Here is a 25,833-nt window from a genome sequence, read left to right on the forward strand (position 1 = left end):
ATTAATCAAGGGAATCCTACGATTTCTGTGGCAGGGGAAGAAACCTAGGGTTTCTAGTGATGTCCTGAGTCTTCAAGGTAAGTGGGGGGAGGGGGATTGCCAGACATTTGTACTATAAGGCTACTCCACTCAGGATCTTGATTCCATACCTAGAGTGCAAGGACACCTACAGTGGGTGGAATCTGACAACCACCAGCTACGACCGGCCACTGAAGGAAAATGGTTGTGGGTTCCGATAACGAAGTTACCACATAGGATACAGGAACACCCCCATTCTGGGAAATCTGGAGTATCTGGCGACAAGGAGCAGGGTTAAGTGGTTTTACAACGTGGCCTTCACCGTTGGGACATGTTAGGGTACCGGGACGCCATTCTGAATGATAGGTTTCAGACTGGTTTGAAGCAAGACTAGAAAGGTTTGGACAGATAGACAATAGATTCATTACAATAACGGAGCTAGAGACGGCCTTGGGAATAGGTACGCCCTCCATTCCTTCATACTTACAATTTAAAGGGGCACTAAAAAGCAAGGCTTTGAGAGAAAAGGGTACAGAGGGAACTCGCACCCTTCGAGAAGATCTTGGATACTGTGTCTGATTGAAAGAAGGCGATTGGTGCATTATACAGGGCTTGTGGAGACAAGCGATTATACAGACAGGTTGAGGCAGCAGTGGGAGGGCTACCTGGGAAATGGAGCTTGGACCTCAAGTGTAGCAAAGAATATGTAGGGGTAGCTTCCAGACAATTCCTATCTGTACAAACTGCATGCCATTAAACTATTGCACAGATGGCAATATGACCCAGTTAGGCTCTCCAGAATGCATTAAAGTGTGAGCTTGATGTGCTGGCATGAGTGGATCTAGGGCCAACTATCTGCACAGGTGTTGGGGATGTGTTGTGGTTCAGCCCTACTGGGATGAGGTCCTAAACTCGATTATATACCTGGACGGTATCACGAGAGGGAAAACTGATGTTGGTTTTGTTGGGTTTACAGGAACTTGAGGGAGAATAGATCAGACTACCAAAAATGGTCCACAGCTTACTCCGGGCATGTCTGGCGGCACACTGGAAGAGCACTGCCGCCTGGAAAGAAAGAATGGATTAACAGCCCAAAACATATATAATGCAACAAGTTACTTACCTGTATCTGTTCTCCAGCATGGGTCTGGCATGGATTCACATGCTCATGAATATTCTCCGTCAGGCTGGGAATCCTTGGTAAAGAAAAAAAAAATGGTTTCCATTTCATTTCTGAACTGTTTCTCCTAATAACCAATCACTAAGCTCTAGGTCATACTGCCCCCCGCCAATGACTGCCCTCTACCTAAGCCACTCCTCTGGCAGCCATCTTCAGATTTAGAAGCACGTAAACTGGCAGTAGGACCAAGAGAAGAGCTGCAGAGGTGTAGGCAGGAGCGTTCGCATGTGAATCCATGCCAGACCCATGCTCGAGAACAATAGTTACAGACAGGTAAGTAACTTATTCCTTCTCCAGCATGGGGCATGGCATGGATTCACATGCTCATGAATAAAGAATACAAAGCAGTACACACATGCACAACCACAGGAGGTGGCAAGGCTCAACATAAGCATCTCTTGCTGCCTCACCAGGCTCACCTTCAAGCGAACAGATTGCACAGCACTGCTTGGCCGACTCCGGACTCCTCCCTGGAATCCCCGTTGATGCAAATCTCGTGAAGGTGGGGGCAGGTACAGATGTAAACATGATGGCATGGGCCATAAAGATGCACACCACCCAGCCCTCGCAGAAGGTAGGAAAGGGTCCAAAACATTGATGTGCAGAGACACTCCTCCAGAGGCCTCTGGAGTAGATGACTAAATCCCCCCCCAACCCCCACAACGACCACCACCACCACCACCACCACCACCCCACCACCCCACCACCCCACCACCCCACCACCCCACCACCCCACCACCCCCTCCCATCTGTCCAGTGAGGCATCTGCTGACTGGAGCCTGGAATGGGTCTTAGTTGAGGGCAATCCTGTCTGACCACTTTCCCGTGATCTGGAGCCACCTATCGTCCAGAAACTCCTGCAGAGGTCTCATCTGTAGCCTGTAAAAAGAAATCGGGTGAATTGCAGGACAACATCATGCCCAGTAACTACTTGATGGCGCAAACTGCAGTGCATACCATAGCCAGGCAATGAAGCTTTCCCAAAATAGATTACACTCTCCTCCGATGGAAACTCCGGAGATACCACTGTGCTGAAGCAAGAGCCCAGAAACTGTTCTGCGATGGCACCACGCGAGACTTCGGATAGATGGAGAATCTAAGCTCCATCCGAAGGTGCATGTATCCCTGGGGTATTGCACTACCAGGGCCCGAGAGGGGGACCAGATGAGCCAGTTCAGGTACAGACAGATGTGGATGTCCTTGAGGCACAGGTGTGCTGCCACCGGGGCTAGGGACTTTGAATACCCTAGTGCTAATTTCAGGCCAATAGAAAAGGCTGAATGTTTTTTATAGCTTGTTTTTATAGCTTGCAGCGTTCGTCCACCACCTTGCTGAAGAGGTTATTCCCATCGAAGGACATACCCACCTCTTTGGATTGGAGATCTGGTCTGAAATTTGTGGCCTTTAGCCAGCCTTGGTGCCCAAGCGCCACTCAGTTGAACCGGAGTCCACGGCATCCAATGATCTCCCCCTTGACCTCCTGAAATGGGGCTAACGCCTCAGTCTTTTGGTCATCGGGCAAGAAATCAGATTGGGCCCAGCTTAAACCACAACTGCCCGTCAGAAATGGCCAGGGCACCAGCGGCCTTCACCACTGAGGCAGCGGTATAGAGTATATGCTTGCCGCTCACATCCAGCTTTGTCCCCTCCTAGTTAGGAGGGGGTGGGGAGGGGGGGGGGATCATGGAGCATGGTTTGCTGACCACTTTCCGGCAGAAACCAGAGTCCGGGGACAGATGCGATCTGAGGCATCTAGGGGGCCAGTCAGAGACAATGTACTTTCTCTTGTCAGTCCCTTTTGGCTGGTGTAGAGCTTGGTTTATTCATCCAGCAGAGGAATGGGTGTTAGTCTTCCTGGATGATGTAGGTGTCCAGTAAAGAAATTCCTCCTTTTTCCTCAGGACACTAAGAGGGTAGATGCCCCTAGAAGCATGGAGTAGAAGGAACCCACCAATCAGCTGGCGATGCCATGGGGGAAGGGGGAATAGGCAGCACCCAGCAGTTCTCCATCCGGTGACACAAAGTCAGACTCATCCGTCTCTGTAGTGCCTGCATCTGTCAGTTCCAGTGTCTTTATGGAGTGGATCTACCACTAGTACAGCCGGAGTGAAGGGTGGTGTTGGTAGAAGATGCTTTGGACCAACGGGGAGTGGCCTGTGCTGTGGTCTTGGTGGGCTGTGCCTGGGGATGGGGGGGGCTCTCCACCGGAGCCACACAGGGTGGGTGCAGCAGTTGTATCCGACACCAAAGTGTGCAGTGTAGTTATAATATCCAGAGACCGGTCTCTATGGCCCTGCTGACAGACCACGGGGGCTGGCACTGATGGAGGGCTAGCGTGCCTTGCTGGGTCAACGGCCAGTCCTATTCCACTGAGGGGGCGAGGAGGGGGGGTTGGGGGTTCACCCATTGAGTTGTCCCCCTCCCTGGTCCAAGCAGCAGTCTCCTTGCAAGGATTCATTCAAACTTGTGGATATCGCCAAGAGGGGATCCCTTGCTACCTCCTTTAGACACACCATGGGTCTCAGGAGAACTGTCAGTGGAAACAGTTCTTTTGACCTTCCTGCCTCCTTCAGGGGAAAAAGAAGGAATTACTGGTGCCTTCACAAGCTTGGTAGTCATGGTCGAGAAGGTTGTAGTTGTGGCCGGGGCATTGGTAGCCGTGAGACAGGGAGGCGTGCAACTGTATGTGTAGATTTCACCAATATTGCTGTGGTAGTGAACAGGATCCTTGACATAACGGTCGACTAGGTCCTGGACAATAGAGGCATCTCATGTGCCAGTCTTCAATGCAGATGGTCCTCAAGCCCACATCTGTCACAGAGCTGAAACAGACTCCTCTTGCCTTCTTAAGACATGGCTAGGTCCGAACTGGAAAGACAAAGATCCAACAATGTAGTGGTCAGTTTCACTGGCAATGGATCCACACTGCTAGCACGGACTAACAGTCAATGAGCGAGAGGGGTTTAGACAAAAATGTAACTATTTATCTGTGAAAAACATACCAAGAGGAAAACATAGCACAAGGAGCAACGAGGACTCCTAGCACTGAAGCGTGCTGTAAAAATCTGAAGATTGCCACTAAGGAGACTGTCATTGGATGGGTGCAGTATGAACCAGACAATCAGTGATGGGATAAAGGCAGTTTCAAGTTTTAAAGCAAGACTGCTCTCTTTTTACTGAGGATTCCCAGCCCGACAGGGAATATTCATGAGCATGTGTATGCCAGACACCATGCTGGAGAAGTAGTGTTGCATGTGGGACAATGCAAATTCATCAAGTCATTTCTCCCAGCCACAAGGATACGTCTAAAGGTTAGAGAATGCCTTCACATGAGATGTTCAGATTGATAAGGTTTCCTTAGGAGGAAAGACAACCTTTCATGCTTCCAGTGTCCAGAGGCAGTCGATAGATGTGTATAGATTTAGTTTCATTTCCATGAAAAAAACTGTTTTGGAACGTTCACTGCATGGACTAATACTTTGTGTGTTAAAGTTGTGAAAGTTTTCGCAACTCCAATCCATTCCTTCTTTCCTCTACACAAATATATTTGAAGTAGTTACTTTTCCTTTTTGGGCATTTGGACATTTCTGGCTTCATTCTGGTGAATTAGGTTGGATTACACAATCAGGAGCAAATCTATTTTGGCCAAGCTGGTGGAGTGCATCGACACATGGGTACTTGGTGGGGGATGTGCCTTAACCTCATTGTTTTGGGGCACTACAGCCAAAGTTAGTAGTTTTCTTCACCCTTTGGTATGAAACCTCTGTAGGCATCTGGATTTCTGACAAAAAGGCTGTTAACCCAAATGAATGCCCAATTTGGGGGGGGGGGGGGGTTAAATAGGATTTAAACTCCTTAGTTTATGAACCAACAGATTTCCGAAAGATCCGACTCCTTATTTACATCAACCAATTACTGCTAAAATAAAAATAGCCTAGAACCGGGCTCCTTACTCCTCGATTATATCACAATATAGATGTTCTATAGCCAGGTGACACCATCCCCCCACCCCATTACCCCATACTTTCTGCTCAGTCCCTTTCCAAGGGAAGGACTAGAGGGCGTACGCTTCTCTAACTCCCTCCAGGTACTGACCTAGAAGGGGTAGTTTGATAATTTCATCTGGCTTACCATCTTTCAACCTCTAACCTTACTCTCCTCATGCCCTCAAAATCCCCATCTCCCAAAGTTTGCTTTACTGCACTTGTCTCCTGATCTTAACACCTCTCTTCCTTCTGTCTCTACTCTCCACTTGCCCCTGCTATCATGTTCTCATATCACTACTCTTGCCCCTAGTCCAACGCCACCACCTCAAAGGATTATAGTGTCATGCGCACTATACTGGCCCGATGGATATATTGCCCTGATCACTAAATTCCTTTACCAACACCTCTTGCTTGTTTACCCCCCCCTCAAAACCAAGTTAATCTTAACTTTACTCACAAGCGTCCAATCCGAACTACACAATCCCTGCACCTTAATTTACCCCAACTCCCCCCACCCCCTTCCCTTTCCAGAGCCCCCAGAGGACCACTCGGTGACGATAGTGCAAATATCAATTAACAAGCCAGAAGTCTCCTCTAAGGCCTCCACCTGCTGCACCAACTAGCCTCTTGGTCCCCGTTTCTCCTGCTCGGACCTCTCCCAAACACCACTTACTGAAAAGCTATTCTGCTAGCCTTTTCCATTCCACGCCTCTCTAAAAACTGGTCTCTGCTACCATTTCCATTTGCTTACACAAGTCATGTACTTCCCAAGGTCAAATTTAAGCTTTTAAAAGCCAACTCATCCACTTGTGGACCAGGGATCCCCAGAAGTCTCCATAAAAAGGCCTTACCCCCTGCCCGCTTTTCAGTTTTAATTTACTTCCAGGTTCCCTTGCCATCTACTACATAGTTGGCGCCGTTTCAAGTAACACATTTTCCATGAAGATTGGAGCCCATTCCCTGGTCTGCCCCTAATGCTGTTTCACTCTGCAGATTCCAACCACCCTGCTGCTCTCACATAACATGCCTGGGAACTCTGTTGTGGGTTTTTGTTTCTGATTCAGCTCCCCACTGGGGAAGCCCCTCATTCGGACTAGTCCATTCCTATTTCATAAGGGGTCTTATGCATTGTGTGAGAAAACTAGGGGTGTTCTCCCATTTGGGCACAATCCTCTATTCAGGTGGCAAGGGCATGGCCATCGCCTTTGGATCCAGACCCTGGGGGTGGACCAGTGCAGGAGGATCACCTGCATAGTTGAGTCCGGGGTCATTCTCATGGTAATACCCTAAGCGAGACACAGTATTCCCTTCCACCCCTTTCGTACAATCAGAACCCTCCCATCCCCCCAAATTTTCACATAAGAGGCAACCTGGAGGGGTGAGGATTACTAGTGAAAAACCCACTAAGACAGAAAACAGCCTGACAGTAGGCTGTCCCCTTAATGAGGTCAGGTAAAGTCAGGCAGTCCCAACCATAATCACACCTGTTGCCCATTAACCTCACAGGTGTAGAATGGGAGGCTGCTGAGAGAGAAAAGTAAGATGGAGTTGGGAGAGCAAGAGGGTGGGAGAGCAAGAGGGAGGCTGCAAGGCTGAGATCGAAAGAGGATCCCTCTTCAAATGCCAAAAGCAGGCTGGGAATATTGTCTGGAGCTGAGAAACAAAGGCTGGAAGCCATCAGCTGAACCCATAGGACAGCGTGCAGCGTCGCTGGCCTAGTGAGAAGGAAGGGCTGCAGCGTTTAACAGGAGCCGTGCCTCCTATGTGTTAAATTCAGACAGCCAGGACCTTGCTGTTGAGGTCCGGACAATTGCTTGTTCCCATGGGACCAGTGCTAACCCAAAGGATGTAGAGGGGCAGGTGGTGAGACCCTGACCTTATCCCCACACCAAAGGACGGAGCCGCTGACCTCGCAACGTTGCCCAGCGAGTGATCACAAGAGTGAGCGATTCGGGTGAGCAGGTGGCAAACAGCATGTGAGGGAAGGCACCAAGTGAAGCAGGCAAGTTGCACGAACCCAAAAAATAGGTGAAAGTTCAAAATACGAAACAAATTAAGATGGCCGAGCCCAGCGGAGGGAGATTAGCCGAGAACTTTTTGCTGAAAGCAAGTTCAGTGGAATTGAAATTGTTCAGAGCCCAGTGGAGGGAGACTGAACATGGTGTTAGGATCTGAGCACGGCTTGGGGGGGTAAACTGTGAAGTTACCAGAGAAAGTGATACCTGAAAAATAAGCCAAAGCAACAGTGACCATGTGCGAGTGAACATGATATCGAAGTCTCTGTAAAATGAAAGCGAAGTCCCTGAAGTCAAGGGAAGTGATGTGAACACTGAAAAGCAAACAAAACTAAAAGCCAAAACAGGGAACTCACCAAGTAGAGGAAAAGTGAATAGAATCCCCAAGAAGGCTCATTTGAAACAGAACTGAACGTAAAGTAAAAGGAATTGATAAGAAATACAAGTAGCAGAACGCAGCAGTGTTGAGTGGTCACGTATGGAATTAAAGCAAAATCATATTGATTTCAAAAGTCTCCAAGAACATCCCGTCATATCATTTTGTGAACACTTTTTCATAACACTGTTTCCCACACTTTTTGTATTTAGAGGCAATGATTGGCGATCGGTTTATTAATATAGGCCCTTTTAATTTTGACACTATTTGATGGTTGTAGCTTGCTCCCATCTGTAGATTTAAGATTAGATGGGCATTTTTTTCAAACTTTTTTTTTTTAAAGTTCAATAAACACCTTTGAACTCTGGTCACTTGTGTCTTACTGTTGATACCATGCCTCCTACAGTTGCTCCAAAGTGGTACTTGAAGTTACATTTTCTCGATGTTGCTGCCTCCTCGGAACCAAAGATCTATCGAGACAGAAGCTGCTAGGCATCGGCTCAGACAGCAGGGCCAGTGTACATGCACTGTTCCACAGAAGCCAGTAACAGTGGGCATACCAACCACAACCCTTTGAAGGACTCAAAACAAAAACCCTGGCACCAGTTTTGCGCTGCAGTATATCCACCTCTCATCATACTGCAATTCAATGATGGTTGCCTGTTTTTCTTCCCCTCCCACACCTTGAAGAGCAGCCACAAGAGAATATCAACTGAGATTCCATTACCATTCTCAGCCAGGAACCAGAAACTCAAACCCCCGCCCCAGCACCGGAGAACAAAGAAGTGCATCGCTAGCATGACCACTGCAGAGGCAGGCAATTGCAGTAGCTCAACGGCAGGAGGGCCAGAGGTCTCGTCTTCACCCCCCCCGGTCTCGCGCCCCCCCTCCACAATGAAACCCTAGACCACCAGGTGGGCCCTCCCACGTCGAAAGCTTACCGTGTAATGACCCTGAAGTCGGGGGGCAGATGAATCAGAATCAGCTAGGGAAATATAGCCAATCGGGGCAGAGAGGAAAATGATACATGATATATTTTATTTGTATCACGCTGAAACATGGGTTTCAGAGCGCAACCAAGCAAAGTGAGGGGAACAAGGGAGAACAAAAAATAAAAACGATTTTACTATGCCCAGTGACATTAAGAATGTGCAAGTGCATGGAGAAGGGAAAGGGGGGGATGGAGGAGTGCATGGAAGGGGAGAAGTTGAGAACAGACAAGAGAAAAGAAGAAGTTAAATAAATAAGCAGGCAGCAAGTGCAAGATTAGTCAGATAGGGTATATCTGATAAGTGCAAAAGAGTGGGGGACTGTATAGGTACAGATACAGAACCCAGTGCAATGGGAGGCCCGGAGGCAGTGCAGGAGGGGGGCAGGGTGAGCAGGTACCTGTGCCTGAAGGACAGAGCGTGTCCAGGTGCACAGTGCCAAGAGAGAAAAACAGATCAGCCGGGGAGAGGAGGGGCAAAGGCACAAGGTCTTGAGCTGCTCCCGGAATCGGAGATGGTTCTCCTCAAGTTTCAAGGTGGCCGGTAGGCTGTACCAAAGGGAGGCCCCAGCCAAAGACAGATCTGCCCCCCAGCTCGTTTCTTTGAAAAACTACTGACCCTGAGGGAGGTAGGAGCAAAGGGCTCGAGAGGGGCGCTATTTGCAGAGGGTAGTTGAAGGTATTTTGGACCCAGGCCCAAAAAGCCTTGGGGACAATGCAGAGCGTTTACATTTCCAAGTGGATGCAAAGATTACATTTAAACAGGTCACGTGAAACAGGAATTGCGGGTTATGTGGGTGATGTCAGCAGTGGGCTGGGCCAAGAGACCAGCAGGAGGCAGGTAGGAGCATGACGTTTACTGAAGAAAGGGGAGGCATTGGCTTAATGATTGTACAAATACTAGAGTGAATATGCGTGTTAGGTGGATAGAAGTTAGTGTAATGAGTGAATGAGAAATTAATGTTATTTAGAGAAAAGAGGGTGTTTGTGTTGTGTAAGGGGAGATGGGGCAGTAGGGGCAGAGTAGTGGTACTTATGGAATAAAAGTAGTGTGAGAGGAGGAGTTGGAGGAGAATACGAACGAGTAACACAAGGTTGGAGGAAGGGAGATTGATACATTAGAGTGACAGAAAGCGTGGGAAGGAGTCAAGAAAAAAAAAGTAGACAGAGCAAGTTATGAGTGAACATGACTGATCCTAAACATAGCCATATTAACTGCAGGTACCATAAGTCCCTGTAGAACACTACGCTGGGATAGAGTAGGGACAGCTAGAAAGTCAGTGAGAAGCATTCAGGGACAACATCACCATAAGACCAGGTGTTACACAGTGAGCCATCTACCAAAGAATTAAAATCTGTGAAACTTCGGCACACCTATGCATCATTTTGGACATCTGTGACGTTATACACAAGAAAACAGAATCCTGCAGAGCCTTTACAAAATGCTGAATTGGGGTAGCGGGTTTTAAAGTCCTAAGCAATTATAAAAGTGCTCTTGTACAAACAGGTGAATTTCTTTTCCCGTCTGCAATAACTGTATACATTTTAGCAATGCCAATATCGGGCACAAACGCCCATGAACCATATTAAGATGTGCTGAAGCGCTGTTGGACCAGAGGCCCAAGCACCCTTACTATCCAGTGGGGAGATGGCCCAAACAGCTTTAAAAAGCAAAGTACAGCTCCAATCTGGTAAATGCATTAAACCCGCCACTTCACAAATTTGTCTAGGAAGTAGGTTTAATGCCTTTACCAGAAAGGCACTGTACCTTTGTTTCTTAAGTACATAGGCTTTCATGACCCTCAATTTGTTTCAGGTTACTGCTTTCATACACCAACGTGACCAATTCTTTCACAGTAGTCTTCCTTTTGTTAGCAGTCGTTTTGTTCCACAATTTAGTCAGGACAGATACAGCATATTTGAACTCCTGTATTACGCTCCTGGACTAGAAAGTTAATAGCAACCACAACTGGGTCATTCTCCGGTCTACATTACAAGTAAACGATTTCGCATGAAATTTCAGCTTTCAGGTCTTCAATGCCTGAGACTGACATTTCTAACATGCCACAAAACAGCCAGACATTAGGATCAATACCCCTTAACAGAACAGCTGCTCAAAACACTTCAATAGAAAGGATTACAAATTGCCACCTAAAAGAACGGGCATAACTAATACCTTGGTCTCACTATTGTGGATTACAGAACACCTGTCTGTGTTCTAGGTTTATCAGAATGGTTTTTTAACACAGGTGAGCAGCTAAAAACACAAGAGAATGTTTGGAACACTAAACTAAGTGGCACATGATGTTCCTTTCTTAAATGGGGATCCTGACCTCCCTCTGAATAGTTTGAGACCGAGATAAAGCCCCCAGCACGACTTTTGGCTTGGTCACAGAGGGAAACTGCCCACTCGGGAGATGGTTAAAGCAAGACAGAGAATTAGGTTAAAAAAATAAATAAATTAAAAAAAAGTACACAAAACAAAATGCCTTCCCTGGAAAGGGGCCATAGGCTCAACACAATATAGACCAAGTCCTGGCAATTAATCAGCCAACCTTGCTTCCACCCTTCAGGAGACCAGGCTGGGAAACTAATATGGAACCAAGGGAACATGCCACCAACAAGGAAATATAAAAATTGGTTGGAAGTAAACAAAAAGGACTATCCGCACACCAAACTCAAATTCCAGTCTCAATAGAAAGTTAATAGGGCATCCATGCCCACGATAGTGTCCTTCAAGTCACTGCCTCAGAGTGGTTTTTCCATTGGTGCAGTTTTGGTCCACGTCCCACTGAGATCTTGTTCTTTGTCCTGGTCTTGCACCCCAGTCTCCAAACCTTGTTTAAATGGCGCCACCATCAATGAAGGAATGATTTATGGTGCCTTGCAATTGCCAGCCCAGTCAGGGTTAGAGCCCACAGCTGGATTCTCTCAGTATGCCGTTTAACACTAGGCCTGTGCATGCCTCAGGGTGCAGGTTTTAACAGTTCAACTCTATCCAGAGCATTCGTAAGCGGTGTGCCGTCTGGTACAGCCACAGCCTTCGGTCGCTACCCCTTATATTGGATTTCTGCAATGTGTCGGTTCTAATTTGCAGACATTCCTTCCTCCCTTCTCACTGCTCTGCCCCTGGACCATCATCCTCTACCCAACCCAAGTAGGATATGTCTGCCTCCTTAGGCAGTTGGGTCAATGTCATTGCAGCAAGGAGTTGCCAGATGTGTGTCGACCTCCCAATTATGTTGGTTGCTAATGATTGGTCAGACTTGCATTACAAAAGGAGCACTGTGTGCACAATTTGGTCAGTTTCAGCAGTTGCATGCATTGAATAAGCGGGATCAGCTTCCAAAACATGGAGATGTATAAAATCCTGTATAAAATCCTGTATAAAATCCTGGTTTGCCATTTTAAAGGTCAGACAGGAGGGTCATGGAGGCCACAGGAACAGGCATTTCAACTCCCGACATGTGCAACTAAGACTTGGTGCATCAACATGGATGGCTACATGCACATGTTTCAGAGCCCTACAGCTTCCTTTGGGCTCCAACTCACAGTCCATGCCAGCACTGCACATCAGATACAAGCTGCACTCAATCCTGCTCCACACGAGGAGTGGTTAACAGGGCCCAAAGAGTGAGGTAGGCCACAGTTAGAACTCGCCACTATCTTTTGGGAGTCTTCACTGGCTCCCAAAAGATTAGCTGTGTGCATGTGTCAAACGTTGGGGGGGGGGGGGGGTTCTTGGAGCAAGCGAGTTTATGACTGGCTAGTAGGCTGAAATCTGAACATTTGGTGAATTGGTTTCTTATGTTCATCTCTCCTCAGATTATCTTTAGATTTATTCTTCAACCTCTAGCCAGGACTAGGCCCTTCTTAACCCACGCCTTCACAGACGTGGAGGTACACTGCTCTTTGCAGGATGCTGGTTCTTAGTTTTACTACCTGCTGCCTCCCTAAATTTCCCAAAGAAGCAACTCGGGTAGGAGCGTGTGGTACAGTGAACACAATTTGCCACCTTCAGAGGTACCATCATGCAACGGATGGCTCAAGACTCCGCCCTGCCCAGTCTCCCATATTGGGTGTTGCACATGTGCCCTCATCACAGCTCAACAGTCAGAAGCATATAGTGCACAGCTCACCATCTCCAATCCACCCAGGTAATTGTGCCAGGCACACTTCACCATTCACATGCAGGCTCAGGGATTATGGTGCTCAAGGTGCGATTTATAATCCACAAAGTAGTACAGCTTGACTTGCTACGCAGCCCTTCCAACAGTCCGAGATATGCACCCTGCTCAGAATAGTAGATATCCATAGCCCAGATCGATGTTGCAGCACTTCTGTAAAACACAGCCCTGAATCTTCCTACAGACATGCAACTACTTTCAGTAAGAAGACGTAGGACACAGGCCAGCTGTGATGGTAGGCTGCAAGTACATTTACCATCTGGTACAGTCCTCGTTACAAAGCTCCTGCTTGAGGCCTAGAAGAGCATGGTAAGCTTGAGACAGACAGCTACCAGGAGCTACTGTTCACTCTCCAGGCCACCTGATGCCACACACACCGATTTGAATTTAACTGTGCATTTTGGGACAATCTATACACATTAGGACACAGACAACATTTAAAGCATAAGGGTTTATGTATTCTGGACAAAATGAAGTTTGCATCTTATGTGGCAGTTACATTTGCAGAATGCCATGTACTAGCTCCTCGTTACCCAGTGGTATCTCCTGCCCACTGGTTAAGGCTGCATACCCAGGAAACGCTTTCAGCTCCGGATTATCCAATCTGAATTTCGATCCCTGTATAGGCATCTGCCTCTTGGTCTACCTGTGTGCCCAGAGATTGTCCTTTCTAGGTTATCTGTCTTTTCCCAGATTAACCTTCAGGTTTCAGCAGTCTGTCTGCAGGGCTCCAGATCACCCGGGTTCCCGACAACTCATCTCCACAAATGTACAAGTCCCTCTAGCATAGAGGATGCCATGTTGATTGGGGTCAGGAAGTCTTCGGCTTTTCCTTCTTCTCGTCCTTGGCTTGGCACAAGTCGTGTAAAGATCAATTGGGTCCAGCGAGTATAATCGCTGTGGCGGTTCTCTTCCTTCAGAGTCACTGCTGGCTGGATGAGTGTAGTTCATGTGCAGTGCTTCATTCTTGAGCCGTCAGTATCTCTTCTCCGGGTTGACTGAGCACAAGAGTCATAGCTGGCATATAGGACCCTGAAATCTGTGAAAGCCAATGAGGTGTCTCCTCTGGGATGGCTTTAGGGTTTGTGATGGCATTGAGGGTAATTCCCTGGTACCACATGGCCCGCCCAAAGTTTACTCCTAGCAGCCCCCTATACAAGATATACAGAGGGACTGTTCGACAGCATCCAAGTCAGTGATTACCACCAGCTCTGTGCTTCAAGATCACTTATGCTTTAGAGGTAGTCAGGGGTGAAGGGGTTAAAACCCCTTCCAGCAGTCTTTTAATGATCCTCCGATTCAGACTTGCCCAGTAGAAATGAGCTTTATGATTTTAGGATACAATTGCTTCCAATAAGTATCCTCAAACACAGGAAAGAGGAGATAGTTATGTACTTCCATTTGGCACTGGTGTAAAAACAAAAAAAAAAAAAAAACTTTTTTTTTAAAAAGTCAAGCTGGAAGCTCACCGTTTCCCCCCCCCCACCCTTCAGTCCTCTGAATGCACAATGCACACTCTTACTCGCCACAAGTTGCTAATGGTGAGATGGAGTTGCTATTTACAGCCGACCTGCTTCCCTGTACAGTAAATTCTTTAAATAGAAGAGTCAATAGGAAACCATGCCAGTCCGTAGTATTAATCTCTTTTGTACAAACAAACATGATCGCACCTGGGTGCCCATATGTCACCGCTTTAACCATAGCCACATGGACAAAAACTGCATGGAAGCCAGCAATATCAGTGTTGAAGAATGGTGCTATGCCTCTAGCATTACAAAGGCAAAGCAGCTCAATGGGCATAATTACTGCCTCTACTAAACCCCAATTCTAAAATAATTCCAGCTGCAATGAAGACACAAAAAGACAAAGCCAGTAGTTTTAACAGTTCCTTGCGCTCCTTTAAAAACAAATCTGGCCCAGCTCAAAACAATCTCAAATGCCACTGATCACTACTGGAGCAGTTATCCTTCACTAGCTCATTTAAAATCAAACACTAGCAGCTCAGGCACAGAACCTGCAGCTTTTACAACCTACCATGAGAACCAAATTATTCTAATCTCTGTAACATAGAGCATGGTGGCATCAATGTTACAACAAGTTCCAACTACATGGACGGTTAACCATGCACAACAGACCTTAGTAACCTCAAACCAGGGTGCAAAATGTGTACTCGCCCCTGCAAGGTGAAAAATTGCCAGGAGCATAGCCCTGAGAAGTCTGGTTAGCTTGACACCAACAGCTACCAGCTTACTTTAGATTCCTCAGGCAAGTGGTGCCATACAAAATAGTATGTCATAACTGTATGTTTGGGAATGTGTATAAAGAATAAAGGACACAAAGCATAATGGCCAAAACCTTCATCTTACCCACAAGTTAGATTCACTACATACCTGGTTCCCCAGAGGTAGATCCTGCCTACAGGTGATGCATTTTGCTCTTGGTCACCAAGTCCATATTTTGATCCCTGCACTGGCTGGTGATATTTCACTTTTGGCGAGCAAGGAATGGCATGCTAGGTGCATGTATAGAATTGATGTGTAGAGTGCTGGCTAGTAGCTTGAATTTTGATTCCTGCCCCAACAATCAGTTTACCACAGGGACCAAAAGTAGTCTACCAAAAACAGAATAGACATGTAGAATAGACCTAGATGAAATCAGGGGTACAAATCTCTACTAGCTAGGCACAAAATGTTACTCACCCCCTCAATTTCTCTATTAGTTAGGGATGTAACGGTATACCGTTAAAGATACCGTGAAGCACTTCATTGAACAATAATAAGTCACATTGTTTATACCGGTATACTGTTAAGTGTGCTTTTCAATCGGATTTGGAAAGGCTGCAGTAAGCAAGTGCTGCGCAGTCTTGGTCTTGCACTGTTGGATGTGCAGTCTGCCAAGTAGTTTCAGTTGGAGCAGTTTTTTAAAGCCATTCCATAAACCACACGTGCCCGACATAAAATCAATGTTAGCAATAGGAAGAATAAACAGTGCCAAGAAGGAAAAGGGTTTACTGGGATGGCGGCTTTGGGGTTTATATATTTATAATGGATAATGTTTGCTAAACACATGACAATGGGGGGGGGGGGGGGGGGGGGTCGGGGGGGGGGGGGGGGGGGTATTTCCCTGGTTCCATCATTGAATTTACATATAATAAGTCACACTGCGAAATTCACTCATCTCTGTGGGTATTACCTGCTGCCATACCAAAGGGTAACATGTCCGCGATTACTGAACACCTTTTGGCCCGCAAGTAAACTAAAGGCTGTAACGTAAAGAGAAAGTGCGCGTGTGTATGTGTGCGTGCGCACAAGCGTATACTACCATCAGCCTCCATTGATCTGTGGCATGCAGGTTATCAAGATTGCAACATGTTCATCTTCACCAGTAGCCAGTAGGGGAGCTAAAAGCCTAAATGACCACTTAAGAAAAACTATTCAGTTTGCTTTGCCAGTCGTAGCAGGCCCCCCCCCCCCTCCTCCTCTCCACACAGGTGTTTGGAGGAAGCAAGGGGTGGCATTTCAGTGGAAAGTATGGTAAAAAGCCCAATTCTGGCCCTGGGTGCCTGGTTTTGTTTGCGATGATAAATCTGAAAATGTATGACCTTTTAGAAAATATTTGTTGAGATTAGTTAACACCACCTGCTGTACCGCAATGACCATGATATACCATTATTTGGCAAGAAGGTTATTGTACCGTCATAAAACTAATACTGTGACACCCCTACTATTAGCACACCATTTTGTACTCACCAGAAATCCATCATCGCTAACTAGTGGAGAGGGTAGATTGTGCAGCCTACATGAGACTACTAAGAAGACCGTGCTGCTTGATAACAATTTGCAGCAAGAGGAAACTGTTGTGCTCTACCAAGAACCATAGTTCCTGGTTACGTATAAGACCTCCCCATGATATCCTTTTGTCTTTAGATGCCTCCCGATTCTGGGAATCGGATATATGACCAACAAGGATGCAGCTTCTAAACTCATTGTGCCTTGATGGACCCTTTGTTTCAGTCCATCTTAGCTTCTGGACTCAAACGTACCCAATATCGCCCTAGCAATATCCTTTAGCGCCTCCTCCCCACAACTGTATATATCACATTGCTTTTATTGAACCAGTTTTTGAAATGCATTTAATTTCAAAGTCTGATCAGTACTGATGTAGACATCCGTTTTGAACACTTCAAGCTGCCAGTATAAATCAAACCACAACCCTAACCCAGTTTAATCATCTGTTCCATCGCTTAATACTTTTCAGTAGACATTTTCCTAGGATTCACACTGACGTCACTATGCCACGTATTGTCTCCATGAGCCCTTTATAGTAAAGGCAATATCATTTTCACAAAAGCATGGTGATGCCTGGAATAGAACAAACCCATGCCTTAATGTCTAGAATACCCAGTTTCAGGGACACCTACAATGCAAATGGGTATCATTAGCAGGGTTCACAATTGCAGGAAGCCATTTAGCTCCAGGTTGTAGCCTATGCAGGCCTTGTTGGCTTGAGACAAACAGCTGACAGGAGTGAATTTTGGCTACCCAATCCAACTGGTGCCAGGCAAATATACCATGCAACATCAAATCCGTTTGGGAATGCATTTAAATGAGCATTAGGGCACGGATAATAGATCATAAGATAGTTTGTATCTTTTATGGGAGTGATTTGCTGTACACTATGTAACAGCTACTGCTGTCCGAGAGGGGCTGTATCTAGAAGTCGTCACTTCTCCCCGAGGGAAAGCCCCTTCCCACGATGCCAGGTTGGTGAAGCCACTACCCAACAGACCCCTTGGGGGTGGTACACAACAGGTGAATCTCATGATGAGAATTCCCCCAGTGCCCCCCCCCTTCGGTTTGGGAACACGGTCAACTAGCTAGGGTTATGGCCCCAGGACACCTCCCATTCTCCTTTCTCCTCTGAGAGCTCAGTCAGTACCTTGTAGAAATATGTACTATTCTAACAACCAAGCCCTTGTCCCCTCTGGGAAGTACTGGGATGAAGAGGAACATACTAGACCCACAGAACAATGAAGATCACCCAGGAAATAGAAGGGCTCCACCCTTTTACCAAGAGTATGCTTACAACATAATATAAAGGTCAACAAGGGACTAGACCCTTTGTCGAATCCAGCTGAAGGAGGAATCGGGTACAAGGGATCTCCAACTCAGGAGATTAGAATACTGTCTGGGAGCCAACGCGGAATGGAGGACGCAGGCGGGGAGCTGTGTAAACTGCCTCAAAAGGGAAGCCGAGCAGCCAGAGACTAGGAGATGCCAGACAACTGCCGACTAGAGCCCAGAGAGGCAGAGGCCAGCCTCAGGAAGACCCGAAGCAAGGTAACGGTCAGTCACCAGGCAGGCTGAAACCGCGTCCTCATGGCCTGCTAGCGAACAGGTGGCTACAGGTGCACCAGAGGGGCAGAAAGATTCTATGGTGGAACACAGGACAAATAACAGTAAGAGGCAAGTCATCCACCTCGTGGATGTACTTGGCAAGCCAGGAGACGAAGTGGGCTATACTGGGGAAACCTGGGTCAAGGATCATACGTACATGAACTGTTGAGAAAGGAGGAAACCAGTGAAACAAGCATCGTGGAAAGGGAGCCTTTCCCAGAGTATCGCCGAGGGTAAAGTAACTGAAACCAAGATACCAAGAAAAGTCAATCATTCTCCTGGTAGTGCTACATCCACAGGGATAAAGCCAAAAAGACTGGGGAAGATTGATGGGAGTAATTCTTTTGATAATTCAGAGTACTGAATAAGGAACCTTGAGCCCAGGGTAAGAATCATTCCACCTGGAGTAAAGAAACTGTGAACTTTGTGAGGGTTATAAAATTGGCAATCCTTTGTGAAGTATTTCCCCCTGGTAAAGACCTTGCAATCAGACCCACCACCCAGTCCAGGAGAAGGGACTGGGTGGACCTATTCCTGGACCAAGAACATTGACGCAACCTAGTTGAAGTGCAAGGGACAGAATTTGAGATCGACAGGACAGTGGACACATCCACAAGGACCCGGACAGACCCCTTTAGTATTTTAGCTGAGGCAGGGACACGCCCTCATAGAAGTAGGGAATGTTAGGGTTCTCTCTTTATATTTTCGTGGTGAATACAAGTCTATCACAATCACTATGCCACGTGTGTCAGTCTCCTTCTGCACCCTCACAATAACCAGGAGTGACTTAGCTATTGCTAGTCCAATATGGATTTTGATTCTGGACTAGGTTCTAGTTTTTGTTTGGTCATTTTGCCAACTTGCTGATCCAATGCATGAATGCTTCCAACAAAACGGGCAATTTATCATGTTCTAGCCTTATTAGTCAACATTGTATACTTCCAAGTAAGTTTCCAAAGTCGCTTTGGCTCCTTCTACCAGCTCACTTGTCCCTTTCGGACTTCCCTCAAAAGGAACTTCGCTCCCTCCTCATCACCATCTTCAGTGCGCTGCTTTAAACTTTGATCCATTTACTCAGTATCAGAAGGTGTCCAATTTTCACCAGCTTGTTTTGTTGCCCAATCCAGAGCTACAAATATACTCCGTTTTCTTCAGTGAGAGATCAGAAGGGAAATCGCCCAACTAAGTTGCATACAAAATGCATCTCCCTATCCATCTTCAAATCAGCCTCATCATGTGCAAGTAAATCCCTTTGATATCCCTGAGAATATGGGCATTCAGCTACTTAACAAAAATACCCTACCTTGTCCACTTCAGTTCACATTTGTATGGTCTCATGATATAGCCTCACAATGTGCACCAATTTACTCTTACCAGGAAAAGACAGATGTGTATGTGGAGAACTGAAAGGGGGGGGGGGGGGGGGGGGGGGGGGTGAGGAAGGGTTGGCGGCAGTACCTTCATTCCTGGCTAGTTGCTTGCAGCTTACCCTGGGCATGATCACTTAAAACTCTTTCAACCAAACCATCAGCCGGTTTGCATTGCTGAAAAGCAGTAAACAGTCATTTTGGAATCAGGTTGCCAAGTAGAAACTAGACTATGCAAACCCCTCATGCCCTCCACCAGAAATAGTGGCATTTATGTCAAATTGTGTAGCAGCAAAAAGGAAATTGTGCCACAAATGTAAATATGTTGCAGGATTTGCACTTCATGAAACCAGGTAGCTTACAGTTAACAGCCATTGGTGGTGTTCCGATTGTGCCTCAAGATAAAAATATATAAAATCAAAAATCATCCATTTCCTGGATATGTGGGGCTTTGTCCAGTGAGCACCAGCTATCTGAAACTGAGATTGTGCTTCAAACTAATTAAAATGAGGTAAACTAACAAATACAAAATTCAGTAATATCCACATTTGACACAATATTTGCTTTTTGTAAGTGCAAAAACAATTACAAGCTGGATGGTCTGAATAGCAGATCAGTCAACCTTTCACTAAGAGCTCAATTCGGTGATCGCATGATATTCTGGATGTAGGCACTGGTCTCAGGCTACAGAGCATTCTTTATCTTGATTAAGACAAGTTTGAAAACGTAACGCCCTTCCATTCATTGGGGAGGGGGCAATCGCTGTACCAGTGCTTTGAGAAACTTCTAGGCTGCACACTTCCCCAACTGCGTTATCAACGGATGGATACGATTGCCTCGGCTCTAGAATAGTTAGCTAAGCTTAGCTACTTCAGCTGAGAGGGTGGGGAGGAATACTGGGGAGAAGATAAAATATACATCTCACCCTGGTGTGGACGAACTAAGGATATTAGAAATACCACATTATCCTTTTGTGCCCACCTTTGGGGAATTTATGACCGTCAGAGGGGTGCACAATATTCATTTGTGGTTTGTTCCAAGCCACCATACACCTCCCTTTCTGAGTCACGAATGAGCTATTTTATTAGTCTTTTCAGCAGGGATAGTATCTGGGGGAAAAATAGCCCTCCTTCAACCTTCATCCAGGAGGACATTCTGAGTGTCCACCAAGATCAGCTCCGCTTACCACCACCCCCTCCACCCGCACTCCCGCCCCCCCCCCCCGACCATCTGCCCCATTTTAGCGAATGAGAAAGTATATGGCTTGCAAATTCCTCTGAGGCAAAAGTGTCCGGGTCATGACTAGGTTGCCCCCAGGACATTTTCTGCTAGTGTTACTATTCCTCGGTTTCAGAACCAGGATGCCCAATTAAATTTTGGAATCAGCCAAGAGTCCAGACAGGAGGAAGGAGAATGGCATCAAGCACCACCAGGCAATGAAAGGGGAATTTACCACCCAAACAGACATGCCTACCACGGGATGTGTGGGGGGGGGCTCCCAAATCGAATTTGCAAAAAGATTTGCCAGATTATGAGGAAAGCCACAGTGAGAACTAACAGTCCCTGGCTGCTACCACACCATCAGACTGCAAAATAAACCTTGCTGGAAAAGGGAGGTGTCATGGAGGAAGACTTTTTAAAAGCTGCCAACTGGTGTAACCGAGGCCCTGGGAAAGACAGGCATATATGGTTGAGTAAGGTGAACACTGCAGGATCTGGAAGTGGGGGAATGACCCAGCAGAAACCATATGCAAAGCGAATGAGGAAGAATCCTGTGGACCCCTCAATAAAACCCTGCCCAATGTCTCCTCCCACGTGGCCAGGTGAGGTCAGATACTTCCCGATTTTCCCCCCCCCTCCACAACCCCAAGGGGTGGTGTACTGTGGTAGCATCACCTGGGTGGAGACAGGGCCCAGGGTAGTGAGGAGATTCCGTGGGGTTAGAGCAGTATTTTTCCTCAGAAGGGAATATTCTTACCACTATGCCCACTATGCCCGAAGAGGTTATGGCTTTGTCATTTTAAGATCCCGCAACCTCCTGTTAGTAAGGCGGCAGCAACCCCTAAGGTCTTAACACCCAACCCCATTATAACAAAATGACTCTTGTGGTCCCTAAAATCAAAGGTCTTCCTAAATATCAAGGGTACACTACAAGGAATAGTGAAAGTGTTGCTTTCTCTACCACATTTTCCTCTAATAGAGGAACAATGTATAGCCATTCTTAAAAATACTAAGGGAATTAAATCTACCCTTAAAAAGTTACAAGAAGGTGAAAACCTAACTTGGATAAAGTGACCTACATATCCCGGAATCCCATAGGGACAAAGAAAAGGGCGGAAGAAGCATGTAGAAGAGGAGGACAGGCAATCATGCTTAACAGCCTTTGCCAGAGTCAGGCAACTAGCAGAAACGGCCTACACCGGCCCCCACCTAAGAGGCATGAAAAACTGCAGCAGGAATGGGAAGACAGTAGGAACTGCAGGGGGAAGACAGCACGAGTCTGGCAGTTCATGAAGTGTCATCACTTAAGGGACGTGGAGAGAGCAGATTTCACCTGCAAGTTCTGACAGGGTCCTGTGTTCACAGACCCTGACTTGCTGTGGCTGCACCGAGACATATGCTGAGAGTGAAGGTCTTCCCCAGTGCACCTAGTGGCTGTTATTGCAGAGCCATGACCATACTGAACCCAGCTGCCTGTAGCCAGAAGCAAGCCGCGTTACAGTAGTGCAGAGTGGCGTGGGTCCCAAGGGTGCCTAAAGCCGTAGTTGAGGTTAAAGCAGCCCTCTGCTTCGAGTTAAGCTTTGCATAAGGTTCACTCTTAAACCCTTGCCTGTAACAGTTACTTAAAGTGGCACGCGTAGGATTAGAGGCAAGTCTAAACCGTTAGTCGTTTTGAAAGCTATTCTGTACAATGGAAATGTATCGCGTGTGCTTCTCGTGAAAGCTTTAGTGCTTGTGTGTGAAGCAGCACCTCTAATTTTCCAGGGTTGAACATGTGTCTCCAATAAGGAAGGGGGCGGGAGGGGAGGAATATAACTTGTCAAAAGTTCTCTGAATAACCTGAAGCAGACTTTCACAATTCAAGATCCTATGGCATCAAAGGAAGGTCAGGTGTGACCCATTGCCATTCCTAACGGAGTAGAAAGTGCCTCTGAGAACACAGATACTTAAGGTTAAAAATCTATTCTGAAGAGTGGTCCCATATGCATAACATTGGTTTTCCTTTGAAGACTGAACCTTGTAAGCTTAAGACAAAAGTTGTATTTATAAGATCAAGCATTAGCCACTTTTAATAGTGAAGAAACCCATCAAACCACCTAGCGGGCAAAGTGGTTAAAGGTCCAGTGTCATCTGATACAAGTGAGACATTGTTATCTGTAGTTGGAAGTGTGGCAATACAGGGTCAAGGTAGCTACTGGAACCAAGATGGTGTGTACAAAGCTGGGTAAGATAGCTGGGTGCTTGTAAGCAAATTGAGCAAACAACCTCTAATGCCGAGACTGCTGGAAGATGGGAGAGAGGCAAAGAGGCTGCTATTTTCTTGAAGCACAGAAAAGATTGCCTTGCCTATCTGTAAAGGTTGAAATGCCCAACCATTCGAATATATAAAGTAGACGCAGCAATACCAGAACTGTGGTTGTGTAGAATACCGTCAGTAAAGGTCACATTGAAGTTGGTTTAATTAGTGGCATACTGTGGAACCAAGGAGTCGGTTTCCACAGCACAGAAGTAGAAGGGTAGGCGGTTAAGAGAACAAGCCAAGAAGAAGCATCCTGATAATTATACCAGATATAATTCAGAGGTTATGAACACTTTTAGAACCATAGAACAAAGTGGCTAATCTACTTTCTAAACTTGGACACAGCAATCCTGGAAGGAAGACATCCAGGATTACCATTAGTGTCATTTCCTTGGCTGGAATTGGAAAGGGATATTTTCAGCTGAAAGCTAAAAACCTGTTAACAGTGGTGTTTGTTGGGTGAGCTTTTATTTGGAACTTACGAGTTCAAAACTATTCTGCCGTTTGAACATTTGGGGAAATTGACTGAACAATCCTAGCGAAAGGATTTACCCAGGACAAGTGAAGGTCACCAAATTACTAGTTAATTATGTTGTTGATCCTATGTGTTTTATTGTTTAGTGAGGGCCAGTTTGTTCCTCTTAGGAGGGATTCCCTTCGCTCTTCCCAGAGTAGGTTTAACAAGGATTCATTGGCACCTTTTTCTGTTAATAACATTTAATTCCGAGAAACATACAAGTAGTTGCCTGCCTCACAGAAGTAGTGAAGCTGATACAAGAGACCAAACAGAGGAGCAGTGTGGAACCAGTTGTGTGTAGTATGGGTGTGCCGGAGGGGGGGGATGGATTTGGACAGTGTGGAGTGAGTGCAAGACAATAGGAGTAGGTTTGGGCAGAGTGAAGCAAAAAGAAGGGGGTGCAGGTAGTGCTGATAAATAGGCAGAGCGTGTGGTAAGGCATACAGAGAGAAGAGCAGAGTAGGGATGGGCAAAGAGGCTGTGTGCAGACAGATGCAGTAGGAGAGGAGAGGAGACAGTGGGTGAAAGGACAAAGGGTACAAGAACAGGGAGGTGTGAAAGAGGAACCAAGGTTGGGGAGATGACCTTCCCCTCCACACCCCCCAATCAAGCCACATGAACAATTCTGGGGAGTGGTTGGCTAGGGCATCTCCTGAAAAACCATGGGAGTGGTTGTCCGTAGAAAAGAACGACCATGAATGCTGAAGTGCTGCTGAGCCTCTCAGATGCATGGATACACCTCCATTCATGGTCATTCTTTTCTACGGACAACCAGTCTGGGCATATACATTCAACGGGTTTCTATGCTTCACACCACAGTTCCCCCATTGGGATTGAAGCTCTGGATTCACACACACACATGCCCCCATTGGCCAAATAGGCATCAGCATTGACAATTATTGGTGTATGGCTTTTCATTAGAATACCAAAGGAACCCCAGACCTGAAAATGTTTTCACCAAGTGCAATTGTGATGGGGTTCTTTGTTGTACTGACCTGCATGCACGTTTCCATTCTTCCTCGCTTCAGATACAGTGGCACAATAAGAACATCCAACATGGTGCCTGTTAAAAAGCAAAACCCTGTATGCCAATCATATTTGTAGGTGGCATCAGATAGCTTGCCCACTTGGAGTATGGTGGTCATGCATGGAGACTTACACATTAAGGAAACACTGCAATTCAGTGAGACGGATTACACACCATCTTTATTGCAACGCGTGGAGAAATAAATGCACACAGTGCTTACCTTTCGTACAGGTGTCATGAGGGATGAAGGACTGATGCAGCTGCTGTTCTCTTGAGTACCTCGAGCAGCAGGTGATCTTCCCACCTCTGGCGAGCTTTCATCTAAAGGCGAGCTACCTCCTGATGCTGAACTGACTGGACTTATCGATTTAACTTCAGGAGATTGGACTGCCGCTGCCTGCTCTTCTTCCTCGTCACTGGTGCCTTTTAACACCACACTTCCTTGCGTTGGTCCCATTAAAGAGGGTTTTGAAATCATAATATCCTCAAGGACCACCACTGGCTTCTTGCCCTGAAATATCAGCGCTCTGTTCTCCTGCGACATCGTTAAACCCTCATCCTCCAACCCTGAAGAGCAGAATCTCTTCTGGTCCACTGAACTCACATCCATACAGGCCACCGTTTGCGCAACCACAGCATCACTGTCCACAGAAACATCAGATACATTGATTTGACATAAAGCGACGAGTTTCTGTGTAATTTGAACCGGTTTCATTGTCCCAATAGGAATCTCTTTCTGCAAGTCTGTGTTTGGACCTTCGCTGCAGCCATTATCAAAGTGTGCACTGTTTGAGTCATCAGTCAAGTCTATTGTGACAGCAGGCAGGCCAGGAAGATCAGTCCTCCGCTTTAGAAACTGGTCTAGGGGCCCTTTCCCATTCTGTATCTTTGGGGGTGGAGAAGCAATCTCAGGATCTAACTGGCAATCCTGATCGAGGGCCTCCACAGAGGTATCAAGCTTTGGAAGACTATTCCAACTGTTAACATGCAGGGAGGACTTTACTTTCTTGATGTCCGAAACACCCTCTGCCTTCTCTTTGGGTACAGGATTCAGGCGCTTGAAAGGTAAACGAGCTGGAATAAAAGAAAAAGTACCCCACAGTTACTGGGTAAACTGACACACTCAACATTGCTTACTTTGATAGCATTTATACTTTTAGTGCAACTTAAACATTATGTACCCATTCTAAGTAGGTCCCAGCATACATCTTTGCGCTTAGTATGAGAGAAGCAGGAATGCACACAAACATGAAACC

General features: G+C 46.5%; 1 protein-coding gene across 1 annotated transcript in view; it reads right to left on the reverse strand.

Annotated features, from left to right (window-relative positions):
* The window catches only part of CHAF1A (chromatin assembly factor 1 subunit A), a 616,874-nt gene that overhangs the window by 555,421 nt on the left and 35,620 nt on the right, over positions 1 to 25,833 (reverse strand). Inside the window, exon 3 of the mRNA XM_069649371.1 lies at positions 24,798 to 25,651. Coding sequence (XP_069505472.1) covers positions 24,798 to 25,651 — 854 coding nt within the window. The remainder of the gene's footprint in view (positions 1 to 24,797; positions 25,652 to 25,833) is intronic.

This window comes from Ambystoma mexicanum, chromosome 1p (genome assembly GCF_040938575.1).
Source record: "Ambystoma mexicanum isolate Mex_15411 chromosome 1p, UKY_AmexF1_1, whole genome shotgun sequence".
Lineage (NCBI taxonomy): Eukaryota > Metazoa > Chordata > Amphibia > Caudata > Ambystomatidae > Ambystoma > Ambystoma mexicanum.